We start from the raw sequence: 15,915 nt of genomic DNA on the forward strand, positions 1-15,915 counted from the left end.
CATAGCTATAAAAATCCTGAATAAAATATCAATAAATCAGGGATGCCTGGATGGTGAAGTTGGTTAAGCATCCAACTCTTGTTTTTGGCTCAGATCTTGATCTCAGGCTCGTGAGATCAAGCCCCAGGTTGGGTTCTACACTCAGTGTAAGTCTGCTTAGGAGTCTCTTTCTCTGTCTCTCCCCTCCTCACTGCGCTCACTCTCTCTCTCTCTCTCTCCCCCCCCCCCCCAATAAGTACATAAATCTTAAAAAAAAAAAAAAAAAAAGAAAGAAAAATATCAGTGAATCAAACCCAAACATACACTCAAAGAATACTTACACCATGATCAAGTAGGGTTAATTCCAGGAACGCAAGGTATATTATTCATAACAGAAAATCCAAAAAGACTGAAAGAAACTGACAGTGTTTATCTCTAAATGATGGTTTTGTAAGTAGTTACATTTTTGTGTGTTTGTTAATACGTATTAATGATTTCCAAATTTCCTACAATGAGTGTGGATTGTAGTTAGAACAACAAAAAACCATATTGAAGTAATTTGATCATTCTTGCCTTGTCATATACATTAAAATGTGGTAGGTGAGTTACCTTCATTATTATCTAACTTCTTACTTGCAATGTTCATTGCAATATTCTTAGATTATTTTTCTATATAATTACACTATTTCTGAATCAAGCTCAATGTGTATAGTATTTTGCTAGAACTTTAATATTATTTAAATATTTAAAATTCAGATTATTAAAAAATAATAAAATAAGATAAAATTCAGATTATTATCATGATTAATATATCTGACCAGGTAATGATTGAATCTTAATGTTGTCAGATTATTCTTTTTCTTTTTCCTTTTTTTTTTTTTTAAAAGATTTTATTGATTCACTTGAGAGAGAGAGAGACAACTTGATCCCAGAAGCCTTGAATCATGTCCTGAGCCAAAGGCAGACATTTAACCAGCTGAATCACCCAGTTGCCCCAGTTGCCGAATATTTTTAACCCAAATTAATAGAAACCATATATTTTATTTTCCTTAGAGTAATAATAGTAACAAGAGTGAAGATGTCTTTTGTGATCCTGAAGATGAATGGGAACCTGACATTACAAATGTGCCAGTTTCTTCCTTTTCTAGAAGGAGGTAAAGACATTTTGTTACTGTTTTTTTTGTTCTCGGAATACGTATATATATCATTTCCTTATTTTAAAAGAACTATCTGTTGTCATAATGGGTATGTCTTTGCAGAGATCCCAGTAATATAAGAAAAATAGTATGTTACTGATGAAATTACAGCGCTTGAGGCATTAAATTGTTTATTAGTCAGAATAGGAACAAAATTGTCCGCATCTTACCATATAAATCTTAAAAGCGACTTAGAATAGCATAAATCTAATTTCCTATAAAAATGAATAGTGTTTATTACTTTTAAATTACTCTTTTTCAAGAAGTTGTCATATTCTATGATATTTTTTCGTAAGTTATAGAACTTGAAATGCTGTCAAGTTAGTGTGAGCACCACAGAAGAATAAATCATGGTGATAGAGAACTTCTGTATATGACAAATGCTGTTTATTAACTAAAAACCTAAAAGACTTCCATGGTGAATAGATGCTTTTCAAGGAAAAACTAGTTCTGTTTAGACCTCACACGCTTAGATAACAGAGGAGCAAAATGGTATAATAGAAAGGCCTTGGTCCTGGAACCAATTTAGCTGCTTAGTTTGGTTTTTAAACAAAGACTTCTTTTTAAATAAATATTTCTTCATTTGGTTTTGAAACAAGACTACTGTCTGCTATGTCTTGAGGATACAAAGATGAATAAAAAACACTCTGTCCTCAAAGACCAAGAATTGAAGAAACTAGAAGAACAGTTGATAAGGATCCCAAATCAGGTCAGGCAGAAGGACTGGAGAGGAAAGTCCGGTTTTATACATATTCAAGAGAAAGAATCACAAAGGACTTGGCTAGCTGTGGGGCTGAGGGTGGTAAAGGGCTCATGCAAGGATGAATCATGGTCTAACAAGGGTGACTGGCTAGAGGAAAGTGGTGTTCTCTGAGATGGAGGGTGAGATGAATTTATTTTTGGACACAATGAGTTTGAGATTCCCAGGGAGAATCCCAGGGATAGTCTACAGATTTGAGAATCTAAATCTGTATATTTAGGTCTAGAACTTGGAAGGAGGGATTTGGGAATTTTCAGGATGTAAGAGTCAGTAGCATTCATCCATGTAACAGAAGCATCATCATTATGAAAAACATTTATTGTTTGTTAAGTATTACCTCATGTATTTTTTTACACAGAACTACGTGTTAGTGTTGTCATAACCCACCTTTTACAGATGAAGAGACTGAAAAGATTTAAAGAGGTTATCACTTGTCCAAACTCACAGAGCTGATAAGGGAAGAGCTGGCACTCAAATACTAAAATCCAAGTTTGAGTGACTCCAAAGATCCTGATTTTCTTGACCTCTATGCCATATTGCCTCTCTTTTGCATATGAAAGAACAGAATAGAATCTTTCTGTTTTTTTTTTTTTTTACTTCATTACCTTTAGCTGAAGCTCAGAATCCATTTGGGTTTGCAGACCTTTTCATGCCTTTCTTGTTTTTGACTGTGCTAATTTTAAACTCATTTATAGGGATCCCTGGGTGGCGCAGCGGTTTGGCGCCTGCCTTTGGCCCAGGGCGCGATCCTGGAGACCCGGGATCGAATCCCACATCGGGCTCCCGGTGCTTGGAGCCTGCTTCTCCCTCTGCCTGTGTCTCTGCCTCTCTCTCTCTCTCCGTGTGACTATCATGAATAAATAAATTTAAAAAAAAAAAAAAAAAAAAAAAAAAAAAAAAAAAAAAAAAAAAAAATAAACTCATTTATAAAATTTCAAAGAGATGGAACTACTTTAGAGCAACTCTTCCTCCTGTTGTTTTTGTTCTATTTGCTACATGGTAACTGCTAAGCTACAGTAAGAAATAGCCAAGACATAATAAGCTGAAAGAAATACAAAGCATGTCCTTTAAACAGATTCTGAGTTCCTTGAGTGTAGGATACATATCTGTATCCCCTACAATATACTATAATAAAAAAGTCCACAGGCTCATGTCAGAGTCCTAGGTTCAACTTTTTTTCATTAAATTTTTAATTTTAATTACAGTATAGTTAGCATATGGTATTATATTAGTTTCAGGTGTATAACAGAGTGATTTAAGCTGAGTCTGACCATAGGCAAGTGACATTACATCTTTAGGCTTCAGTTTTCTTATCTGTTAAGATGGAGACAATGATACATATCTATTCTACAGAGCCTATCTCTAAGTTTAAGTGAGGTCATAAAAACAATTGCTTCTCCTGCTACTATGACCACCATGGGACTGATGATGTTGTTGTGAAGTAGTTATTAAGAATCAGAAATAAAGTATGTAGAACTCTCACTGCAGTGTGTTGAATAAATGGCAGCTCTTATTATTGAGTGCTTGTATGTATTAAGACTAAATCTTGGAATACAGAGACTATCTGATTTCTGATTTAATACCAATAAACAGAGATCTTCAGGTGATTCATCTTGAGAACTTCAGAACAGAGCTGGGTTCTCCAAAATGAGCTAAAGATGGTCCCTGGGGGAAACTGGGCAGAAGGGTTTGGGGTACTTAAGCTAACCTGGAGTAACATAGCCTTCCAAAAATTCAGACCAGAACTACAAATTCATTAGAGGGTGATTTATAAATCCCTTTAGAATTTATAATTACTGGTTTCTTATTATATTTTATTATAAACAGATATAAACTTGGTGTACTTAGAATTGTGATCACACAGTATGAACACTAATAATTAATGAACATTAGTGAGAGATGGGATGGGTGAAATAGGTGAAGGAGATTAAGAGTATACTTACTGTGATGAGCACTGAGTAATGTATAGAATTATTGAATCACTGTGTTGTACACCCGAAACTAATATAACACTATGTTAATTATACTTGCATTTTAAAAATTAATTTTAAATAAATAACAAACATTAAAATTTTAGCTTATTGAAAGGTGGTAATTTACATCTTGTTTTCTGCCCACTTCTAGATTAATAATTAGGGAACCAACAGAAGTTTAAATTGTTACCAAAAATTAAAACTTCTTTTAATATTTTTCAAGATTTTGAAATTAGGTGTTTTCACTTGGTAGAGATGTTTTTTGAGAACTTCTATAATTTAAAAGTATCATATTTTTTTTTAAATAAATTGCTCTTGGTCAGAGACCTTGTGTATGAAGTTTCAGCCTTGTAAGAATGTTTATGACAGAATTGCAAACTTTGAGAATGCCTGCAGGTAATGGAAACACTGACAGATTCTTAATTATGGAACTGCTACTGGGCAACAATATGCCAAAGCTGCTCTGTGATAAAATAGACTGGTTTGGCTGCCTATAAATTTTGATACATACTTTGGGCAGTTAAAAGTAGAATTTCCCCTGAGGTTAAGTAAAAATTTTTGGAAAGGAATGTGACAAGCATTTTATTTAACATTGTTTAACTATGATAGTGTTAAAAGAATAAGTTTTCCTAGTTTAGACTTACTGTAATAGTAACTTACTGTAGTAATAACTTTCCTTTCATTCCTAAGTGCAAAAACTGTTACCTTTGAGAACTGATATTTCTTCCTCCTATTACCAGTCATATTGAGAGTTGATATTTCCTCTCCCTATGATCATATTTTTGCTTTTCTTGTAGGAACTCATGGGGAAAAATATATTTGAAACATTTAGATGGCTGCAGATAGGACACATTTCTGTTTAACAATCTTTTCAATGAATAGTATTTTCCTTTGAGTGGCCTTTGGTAGTAGAGAGTTCTGTGAGGAAGAAGACCTCAAAGGACCCCCTTGATTTAGATCCAGGTCACAGCTCGAGTAGCTTCATTGATATAATGAGGGCTGGAATTGGAGTTTAGAAAATTGACAGATGAATGGCGATCTGGAAGTAAGCTGCTTTTTCCAGTAGCATTTAGAAAAAAAGAGTAACAGCTAGACAACCTGTCACACTCAAGGCAGAGATTTGAGTGGTTTTACAGGCTGAGGGAAAAGAGGCAGCCAAAGGAGCGATTGAAGATAGAGTCATTTCCTCCGTTTGTTACTGCTACACTTCACAGGGATTGTGCTTTCACACTGTGCAGCAAGTACTTACTTGAATATTTATTTACCTACACCATTCCCATGTTTAGAATCCTTCTCAGGATATTCTCAGGATAAAATCCAAGCTTCCTTAATTGGCATCCATGGTCAGCCCCAGGCTGGTGCCTGTACATCTCCCAGCCTCCCCACTCACTCCTTTCTCACGTCCTAGGCTACAGGCCTTCTGGAGCTTGCTCGAGTCGTGCCTGTGCAGCTTTTCTTTTATCACCAGGGCTTCCCACTCTCCCCTCCTTCCCAAACCTGCCTCCCCATTTGGCTAGGTCCTGTGCATCCTTCAGTGGCAGTGTTCGGGGGCCCCTCCCAACCCCTTGGGCCAGCTCAAGTTCTTCTCCAGTGGAGCATGCGCTGCCCTCATGACACATCACTTTATTGTCATTATTGTCTCTTTTGTATTCTCTCTATTGTAGTTATTCTGTCTTTGCCTATGGACCTTAAGTTCAATTAGCCCAGAAACCATGCTTCTGGTGTTTAATCACAGTATCTAGAGCCTGTAAATAGTAGTACTCTACAAATATGTATTCCATTTAATTAATTAACTATATGCTTAGAACAATACATATAGATAGTAAAGTTCTTGCTCAGGAAACCAATTGAATTTAGCAATTTCTTGATGAAAATGTTTCCATTGAAAACACATACCTGCATACCAGTTTTCTCTAGAGAATTAAGGATACTCTTAATACTATTATTCCATGTGGTATATAACCACTAATCTTACAGTTTTTCTTTTTTTAGGAGCCGGAGCTTGATGAAGAATAGAAGAATTTCTGGTTGTTTATATGACATACAAGCCCACCCAATTCAGAGTTTGCATTCTTCCCATTCATCAGGTTATTTTTTTTCATCAAATTTTCTTGTATACTGAGAAAAGCACCAAGTCCTAGGTCAATGGCTACCTTGTTTCATGTTCTTATGCAAATCGTTTCATCTTCTACTAGTTTCCATTTTCTTTATAAAATAAAGGGAGTGGACTGGGTGGCCCTTTCCATGCCTAAAATTCTGTGCTATGTGATTTATTTTGAAGCCTTTTAGTAGAGTGGCTAATTCAAATGTGGAAGAAAAAGTTATAGGAATTTTTCCAGTGAATAATTATTTTATGTAAATATGGATTACAACATTAATTTTCTTACAGAAGGGAGATACACTGTAAATTTGCATGTGTAGCTAGCTCTTTGTAATAATTTAAATGACTACCAGGTAGCAGTGGATCCTACACAGCAGTACAGAAGAACAAACCACTGCTTCACTCAACAACCTGGATGAATCCCAAAAATGTTCTATGGAGTGAAAGCAACCAGATAATAAAAAGTACACACTGTATGATTATATTTCTGTGAAGCTGAGGAGGCAAAACTAATCTATGGTGACAGAAGCCAGAGTAGTTCAGAGTAGAAGAATGATCAAGAGGGAACTTGCCAGAATGCGGTTGTGGACATGTTAGAGACCCTGATTTAAGTGGGCACATACACGTGTAAAAGCAATAAGCTATATAGTGAAGACATGCTCGTTACAACTATATACCTTAGTAAACAAAAAGTTACAGTTTCTGTGTAATGTAACAATCTATTTGATAAAGGCATTAATGGAATATAAGTATCATAAAAGAAATTTTATCTCATCTTGACTTTAAAATAAAGAAATTAAGGGCGCCTGGGTGGCTCAGTCAGTTAAGCATCTGCCTTCAGCTCAGATCATGATCCCAGGGTTCTGGGCTCCTTGCTCAGTGGAGCATCTGCTTCTCCCTCTCCCTCTGCTCCTCCCCAACCCTGTTTGTGCACACTCACTCTCTCCCTCTCTTGTTCTTTCTTTTTCTCTATCTCAAATAAATAAAATCTTACAAAAAATAAATTAGGTTTCTTTTTTTTCTCTTTCCGTTTTTTTTTTTTTTTTAAAGATTTTATTTATTCATGAGAGACCCTGAGGGAGAGGCAGAGACACAGGCAGAGGGAGAAGCAGACTCCCCACAGGGAACCTGATGTGGGACTAGTACCCAGGACCCCAGGATCAGGACCTGAGCCAAAGACAGATGCTCAACCACTGAGACACCAAAGTGCCCCAGTTTCTTTCTTTTTAATGATAAATTAGCTTTAGGAAGATAATTATCCTACTTGTTTAAGGGAGAACAAAATAAGCTGTAGGCTTTTTGTTTATCCCCACAACAAAAGGTTATATATCTGTGGTATCAAGTTATTTATTCAATATTATTTGAGAGTAAAATGTTTTACAAAAGTAATTTTTCCAGATCAAGCTATCTTACAGGCTATATTTAAAAATAAAATAAAATAAAATACAAGTGGTCTTTACTTGTTTGCAGTTCTCAAAGAGGGAAACAGAAACCCACATATGCCTTTAGTTATGAACCTGCCCAGGCAGCCGTGGGGTTATGAGGGTGCACTTTGCAGCTCGGGGAAGTTGAGCAAGTGTCCTAACTTTTCACCTTAAGTACTATATTTTTAAATTAGAGTTTTGCAAGGCTTCTTAAAATGTTGGTGTTGGATTTTAGAATGCATTAACATAATTATCTTCTTAAATAATATGTCATTAACTCATTAACTGTTCATGGTGACTAGAATATAATCATCATCATGATATTATTACCCTGCAGTGATAGAGCTTTGCATTTTATAGCTTTTCTTTTTTCTCTTCCCAAATCAAACTCTTATCTTTGATCTAGACTCTTTTTTTTAAAACTACTTTTTGTTTTGTTTTTTAAGTAAACCTAATCCCCAACATGGACTTAAACTCATGACCCTGAGATCAAGAGTCACGTGCTCTACTGACTAAGCCAGCCAAGTGTGCCCCTGTTCTAGACTCTTTTTTTTTTTCTGTTCTAGACTCTTAATGGTCCCCCACCCTTTGCCTTTACTCTAACTTCCATTTATTGATTGATTGATTGATTTTATTTATTTATAGATTTTATTTATTTATTTGAGAGAGACAAAGATAGCAAGGGAGAGCATGAGCAAGGAGGAGAGGGATAAGCCAACTCTGCACTGAGCCAGGAGCCTGATGCAGGGCTTGATCCCCAGAACCCTGGGATCATGACCTGAGCCAAAGGCAGACACTTAACTGACTGAGCCACCCAGGTGCCCCTCTGCTTTCCTTTTAGTTTGCTGTGTAATCACCTATGAACTGGACACAAAAAAATCTTGTTTATAAAAGGAGACTCATTATACTCATGAGTTAGCATTCCAATATAAAGTTATTTCCAGAGGCTCCAAATGAGCCCCTCGAGCTATTTCTATTCACTTCTGGTTTGGACAGTCCTTAGAAAATTGTGCTGAAAATCTGTTTCCCAGAGATGTGATATATTAACTGTAGATAATCATTAGCTTTAGCCTATTTTGATTACAATATACCTAGAGAAGAAACTAGTATAAAGTAGAGCTTCTGGGATCCCTGGGTGGCGCAGCGGTTTAGCGCGTGCCTTTGGCCCAGGGCGCGATCCTGGAGACCCGGGATCGAATCCCACGTCAGGCTCCCAGTGCATGGAGCCTGCTTCTCCCTCTGCCTATGTCTCTGCCTCTCTCTCTGTATGACTATCATAAATTAAAAAAGAAAAAAAAGGAGAGCTTCTGATATTTTCCTTTTAATATAGTTTGCTTTAGTATTGCCTACACTTGCAGCTTATGTATTTAAATTAACTTGATTTATATTTATTATATTTATTATTTTTCATGTAACTGCCATTGTTTTCACCAATTCAGAGTTTCTTAGGTGTTCCCAAAAAGTAAACGAGGAAGGAGATTAAACCTATGGTTATTTAGTTTATTTGCATTGTCTGTTATTTGTATTGTAAATGAAGAACTACTAACCTATGGATTGATTCCATTGAAAGATTAATTGACTCCTTTATAGAATTTTGTTTTCACTTTGGTTTATAGAAATAAGGATGCATTGAAATAAGAATATTCAAAGTCGGCACTTTGAATTTACTGATGAATGAGTCTATAATACGCTTGCATTAATACATTTGTTTGAAAATATTGTGCCTGAAAGGTAGGCTTAAGATGGCTATTTTCTACCAATACAGGCTTAATGGAGAAGTCGAGCACTATTTACTCAAGTTCAGCAGAATCTTTTCTTCCTGGAATTTGCAAAGAATTGATTGGGTCATCACTAGATTTTCTTGGACAGAGTTATGATGAAGAAAAAACCATGGCGGACAGCCTGATTAATAATTTTCTTAAAATTTATCATGGGCTATTTGCCATTTCCAAAGCCCATGAAGAACAAGATGAAGAAAGTCCAGATAACTGTAAGCAACCTTACTGCTTTTATTCACTTACACGAATGCTTTCTGCACATTGCCTTTTCTTTTAAATGACTGTCACACTTGACATGCATTTTCTGACTATGCTAAAATGTTTTAATGGTGATCATTTACGAGTTCTTTTATTTGGAGATTATTTCTTTCAGTAATTTTCCGTCTTCTTTCAAAGTGTTCTCTTCCGATCGAGCAGCTCAGGCACTTACTATCCAGGTCACATGTGCTTTTGAGCAGCTTGTGGTACTAATCAAACATTGGTTGGATGATACTCTGCCTTGTACCAGCACAGCAAGACTTGAAGAGGAATTGAGACAAGAGGTTAAAAAACTAGGAGGCTACTTACAGTTATTTTTGCAGGTAAATTGATTTGCTGATTATCATTTGAAGAATTCATTTATTCAGCCTGTGTTTATTGACCTACTGTCTGCATCTTCCCCAAAATTAGATCTGTAGGATTTTCAGAAGGGATTTCTATTTTGCAGTTCTGAAACTGTGGTTTTCTGTAATTGTTTGTTGTTTATGGCATCTGTGCCAGGCTCTAAGAGCTCTCAGTGATTTATAAATATTAACTCATTTAATTCTCGTAACTACTTCAGAAGTGGGAACTGTTATTAATCACTTCATTTATAAATGAAGAAATGGAACCATAAGATGCGTAGTCTATCCAATGTTACATAACTAGTACATGATTGAGTTAGGATTTGAACCCAGGCAATCTTTGGCCTACAGTTCATGCTCTTTATTATGCATATTCTGCTATGCTAGTCCTCAATAATGGCTCTGGGGAAGAAAGGCAAAGTCTTGCTCTAGTTATGTAGTGGGTTTCAGCTTGTTCTGAATTAGTCACAAGCCCAGTGATGTACAGGCAAGAACATAATTTTTTTTCTGTTTATCTTATATCAAGTGAGACTAGGCTTGGCTGTGAAGAAACTAAGTAAGCTTACTCTCTGTCACATAAAATCTGGAAATAGGCATGGTGGCTCTGCTCAACTCCTTGAGATCCACACACCTTCCAGTACACCCCTTTACCAAGCCTAAAGTACTGCGCTTTATTTCATGGTCCACCATAGCAGTGGAGCTCTGACAGGGTTCGGTGCAGTGGGATGGAAGAAGTGACAAAGAAGAGGAGGGCCAGATGGGTCTTCTTTTAAGGGAAGTTTCTGGAAATTTCCATATGACATTTCTCTTTTTATAGCTTTGGCCAGAACTTCATCACACATACCATATGTAGCTACAAGTATTATTGGGAAATGTGCTTTTTATTCTGGACCGCTGAGTACCTAGTGGAGAATCAAGGATTCTTTTATTACAGAAGGAGTGGGGAATTTGATACTGGATAATACCTAGGCATCTATCATATCAGTAAACTCCTCCACAAGAATTCTTTGAATGAGGGGCCTGAGTGGCTCATTCAGTTAAGCATCCAACTCCTGATTTCGGCTCAGGTCGTGATCTCAGGGTCATGAGATCAACCTGTGTGACAGGCTCTGCGCTCAGTATGGAATCTGCTTAAGATTTTTCTCTCTCCCTTTGCCCTTCCCCTTGCTTGCACATGCACATGTGTGCTCTCCCTCTAAATAAAATCTTAAAAAAACAAACAAACCACGAATTCCTTATAGATGTGCAGGGATTAGATATGAAAATAACAAAAGGGGTAGGTTTCATTTTTTAAAATGGGTGACTTGGCTTCACAACAAAATGTTCTAGAATGTTTGAACAAATCTTATGTTATTGTGTTCACCAAGAGACTTTCTACATTCTATTATTGTAGTAGAAGTTTAGTTGGATCGAATACTTCCTGAGTGGTATATTTACTTGAGAGGATTTGGAAATGTTTGTTTGATTGAGTAATCTAACTGGTCAAATTGAAATCAGATGTTTATTTTTAATTGCCATTATTCTTTCCTAGGAGGCCTTTCTGGGTATTTCCATGACTTGGTTAGGTATTTCTCTTATTTGTTTTTCTGATAACCCTGTACTTTACCTATTATGCCTTTTAATATAACATATTTGCAGGCCTACATACCTCAATGGGCAGTAAGCTTTGGGCAATTAGAGGTGTCCTTTTTCACAAGGACTTGTTATATGATAGATGCTCAGGTGGATACTTGTTATTAAATTAATTATCAATTCACACTGGATGAAGGATCACTTTGGGTAGAAGCAGTGAGGAAACAGAATGACCCTAAGGCAGAGAGATGTATGGCAGACAGGCATGGGTGAAGTCATAGATGGAGGAAAATGCTCTGATAGCACAGAGCCATGAAAAGGAAAGGGAAGGCTGGCTAGAGAGCAAAGCTGGCAGCCAAAACCCGAGGGTCTGACTTCTGCTTGCACCTGGAGAAGGGAACTAGTGGAGGGGTTGTGGCAGAAAAGACAGTGTGAGATATACTTAGTTGGCTCTTAGATTTTAGAGCCAGTTCAGGAACAGAAGAAAATGCCAAAACCCACTATTGGCATTTGGAAATCCAGTGCTTGAACCTCTGCTAAACTGATTCTGTGTCTTTTGGCAAATTGCTTAACTTTTTAAGCCTCCCCATTTTTTCATTGGGAAGGTAAAAAATAACAGTACCTACCTGGCAGGGTTGCTCTGGATGGATGGATGGATGTTAGAAGAAAGTACCTATTAGAGTAACTGGTAGGTAGTTTCTTTCCTTATTTTCATTCTCTAGGAAGAACACTTTGAACTTAACTAGGGGTTGCGACCTATAGCCCTGTGGGAAATGTTTCATGTAAGGAATCAAGGATGGAGCGAATAGGTGACTTGAAGGGGAGATTAGACCAAGCTTAGGACAGACTTCCTTCTGTTAAGTTGGTAAAACTGAATTTAGTGACTATGCTTTCTACCTAAGTGTGGTTTGAGAATTCTTACCTTGTAGCGGGACTATAAGCGTAGCCCAGAAAGCACGCCAAGAGAAGGTAACAGAAAGGAAAGCTCAGGAGGCACCTCCTCATTCCTCTTGGGCATGTGTATGTGTACTCTGGTGTAGAAGCCTTTTGTTTGAAGGGTTGTTTCTCCCCCTTTCACTTCCTTTTCTTCTTCCTTCTCCCCTCGTAAAAGAATGTTTTGTTTTTTAAGATTTTATTTATCTTTTTGAGAGAGAGAAAGCATGAGTGGCAGGGAGGGGCAGAGGGAGATGGAGAAGCAGACTCCCTGCTGAGCAGCCTGATGCAGGGCTTGGTCCCAGGACTCCAGGATCATGACCTGAGCTGAAGACAGACGCTAACTCATAGACCCACCCAGGTGCCCCAGAATATTAACCATCTGTCAGATGACTACTGGGACAGGAAAAGTTCGAAGGCAAAAAAACCCCATCATTTTGTCCCTTTTTTGGTGTGTGTGGCATTTGGCGTGAAGTTATCACTTCTGTCTTCCATAGGGTTAGCTATGTACTTGTCATGTCTCCTATTACTGTAAGGTCTTTGAGGGTAGAGGCTACATCCTAGTCACTGTATCAATGAATACAATTTGTTTTCTTCAGATTGCTTTTCTTGTCTTTTCTTTACCTCCTTTTGTAATCTCATGTATCTGATATACTGATCCATTTTTGTTTTATAGGGATGTTGTTCAGATATCTCGTCAATGGTAAAAGAGGCTCAAAAGAAAATAATCCAGACTATACAACAAGCTGTAAAGTATGTGGGACAATTAGCAGTTCTTAAAGGCAGCAAGTTACATTTCCTGAGAAACAGCAGCAATAAGGTTGCTAGTGTTCAGGTAATTTGGTAATATTAGTTTTTAAAAGACTTCATCTGAGGGATCCCTGGGTGGCGCGGCGGTTTAGCGTCTGCCTTTGGCCCAGGGCGCGATCCTGGACACCCAGGATCGAATCCCACGTCAGGCTCCTGGTGCATGGAGCCTATTTAAAAAAAATAAAAAAATAAAAAAAAATAAAAGACTTCATCTGAGGAACAGTAGACTTCTTATAATAGTATCACTTAACATAATAAGTCATTTTTATTTTAAAATAGTTCATACTTCTAATAGTTTAACAATATGATTCAAAACTGTTTCAATCTAAGTTGGTTAAATGTACTGGATAGTTCTGGAATCCTCACTTGGCCTTTTGGATCTTAGCTTTGATGATAGGTACCTACTCTGGAGGGTTCGCACAGCCAATCAACACAAGAGGAGCTATATAATTCTAGAAAATTTGTATTTGCTTGCTTTAAGTATTTATACCATTGAAAACATAGTATTCTATTAGAATGTTACTGTATTCTAGCAATACAGCTTCTTGCCTAAGATGACATTCCCCCCCCCCCCCTTTTTTTTTTTTTAATTTTACTTAGTTAACAAACAGTGCAGTATTGGTTTCTGGAGAATTCAGTGATTCATCACTTACATGTAACACCTTGTGCTCATCACACCAAGTACCTTCCTTTTTTTTTTTTTTTTTTTTTTTTTTTAAGTACCTTCCTTAATATCTATCAGCCGTCTGGCCTATCACCCACCCACCTCCCTCACTCAAACATTCCTTATTACATGTTATACGTGGAATGCTAAATTACAGATTTGTTACTTTTATTTTAGACTGTTCTTATTCCAGCTTTAGCTGAATTAAGAAACCTGGAACTTACTATAATCCTAAAATAAATTGAAAATATAACTTAAACGTATAATTAAAAATATATATATAAAACCTGAGTTTTCCAGATAATGCTTAACTTTTTCTAGGAGGATTTCATGGATGCTCTTTGTGATGGTGTAAGTTTAGGAATGAAGATTCTATTAGATTCTGGACTAGAAAAAGCAAAAGAACTTCAGCATGAACTGTTAAGGCAGTGTACCCAAAATGAGGTAAGAGGAATAAAAGAACATTCTGTATAGTACCAGATGGTTTATAAAGTCGATTTTTAGAAAATAGTTTAATTAAACTAAATTGGATTCTTATAAATTTATGTATTTTAATTTGTTGACTTTTTTTTTTTTTAATTGAAAAGGCTGATGTTAACATTATGCCATGGTGATATTTTCCCAAGGTACTCTGGAGTCACTGCAGCCTCTGGAGTATACTTTTGCCAAATCCTGTCAGTTACTGTCAGTGAGCATTCAGTCTGTGGATAGACTCTAGAGCAGAATGGTGTATGGCAGTGACATCTAGTGTTCATTCTCTGCCTGTCTTTTTCTTCCTGATTTTTGTTTAGATCTCTACTTTTCCACTTAAGACTAGAAATTGCCATTTATTGATCCAATATTTTAAACAATCTTTTGCCAAAGACGTTCACATCTGTTATTTCATATCAAAATACAGAATCAATGAAGATTTGAGTGACTTCCTAAAATATGCTTCCTCCCCACCTCCTCCAGCTAAGTAATATTAAAACATAAAACCAGTTGCTGTCTTAAGAGGTGGCACTGTGTTTAAAACCTGTCTCTGTCACTTATCAGTGATCATTTATCAAGTTGATGCTCTGGCTGATTCTTCACCTGTCCTTTGTAATAATACTTATGTCCTAGGTTGTGAGTCATTTATTTATTAAATAATTTCCCAGTAAAAACTGTAGGACTAGGTGCTTTACATATAATAGTGGTGAACCTCACCACTTTAAAGGTAGGAATTTCTCGTGTTCCTCTGGGTTTCACTGAGCTGGAGTACCTTGTCCGGTCGTCCTGAGCCAGGGTTTTATATTCTATGTACTTGACTACAAAACTCAGCATGCTCTGAAAATAAGGTTTGTAAATCATTGTTCATGCATGTTAATTTTCTATATTAAGAGTTATTATTAGTGAATTGGGGACTCTGAAGATAAGTTGAAATCTTTATGGCAATCAATCTCAGAGACCTGTCTGTTCTAGAATCTTGTTGTAACAACTTTTTGTTAAAACCATCCCTGCCTGTTCCATTTCTTTTTCTGGAGTCAGTTAGCTGGGATGGAGCTACCTGGGCATGTTGTGGTTCCTGAGATCATCCCCACTAGGATAGATACTCATTTAGATACACATTGATTGATCTAGGAAATTAAATCAGGTGGAGGACTGTTAGCTTCCACCCCTCTGACTAATTGTTTCCAGAAAGGCATCGAGTAAGTTAGATTTTTTTTTTCCCTTTTAGAAAAACCTTTTCACTGATGTATATTTAGCTTCTTTATTAGGAGAGAAACTTTCCATGTAAGCCAGAGGGGATCTCCATTTCTTTCCTTAGACTAAAGGGTACATGGATTAATCGCTGCCTAAACTGTCTCAGAGCTGGAGAAGACCATGAACATTTTTTCTTTTAAGATTTTACTTATTTATTCATGAGAGACACGGGGAGAGAGGCAGACTCCCTGTAGGGAGCCCTGTGTGGGACTCAATCCGGGGATTCCAGGATCACAGCCCTGGGCTGAAGGCAGACCCTCAACCACTGAGCCACCCAGGCATCCCTATTTTTTTTTTTTTTTTGAGATTTTATTGATTTATTTTGAGAGAGAGAGACAGAGAGAGAGAGAGAGAGAGAGAGAGAGAAGGAGAGTGCACAGGCAGGGAGAGGGGCAGAG

At 36.9% G+C, this 15,915-nt stretch overlaps 1 protein-coding gene across 2 annotated transcripts in view; it reads left to right on the plus strand.

Moving 5' to 3' along the window:
- KIF14 (kinesin family member 14) overlaps window positions 1-15,915 on the plus strand; it is a 66,533-nt gene that overhangs the window by 44,605 nt on the left and 6,013 nt on the right. For both annotated transcript variants that reach the window (XM_038541935.1, XM_038541934.1), the window contains exons 22-27: window positions 1,033-1,133; window positions 5,901-5,995; window positions 9,199-9,423; window positions 9,608-9,792; window positions 12,995-13,153; window positions 14,114-14,236. In XM_038541935.1, the coding sequence (XP_038397863.1) occupies window positions 1,033-1,133; window positions 5,901-5,995; window positions 9,199-9,423; window positions 9,608-9,792; window positions 12,995-13,153; window positions 14,114-14,236 (888 nt within the window). The remainder of the gene's footprint in view (window positions 1-1,032; window positions 1,134-5,900; window positions 5,996-9,198; window positions 9,424-9,607; window positions 9,793-12,994; window positions 13,154-14,113; window positions 14,237-15,915) is intronic.

Source organism: Canis lupus, chromosome 7 (genome assembly GCF_011100685.1).
Source record: "Canis lupus familiaris isolate Mischka breed German Shepherd chromosome 7, alternate assembly UU_Cfam_GSD_1.0, whole genome shotgun sequence".
Classification (NCBI taxonomy): Eukaryota; Metazoa; Chordata; class Mammalia; order Carnivora; family Canidae; genus Canis; species Canis lupus.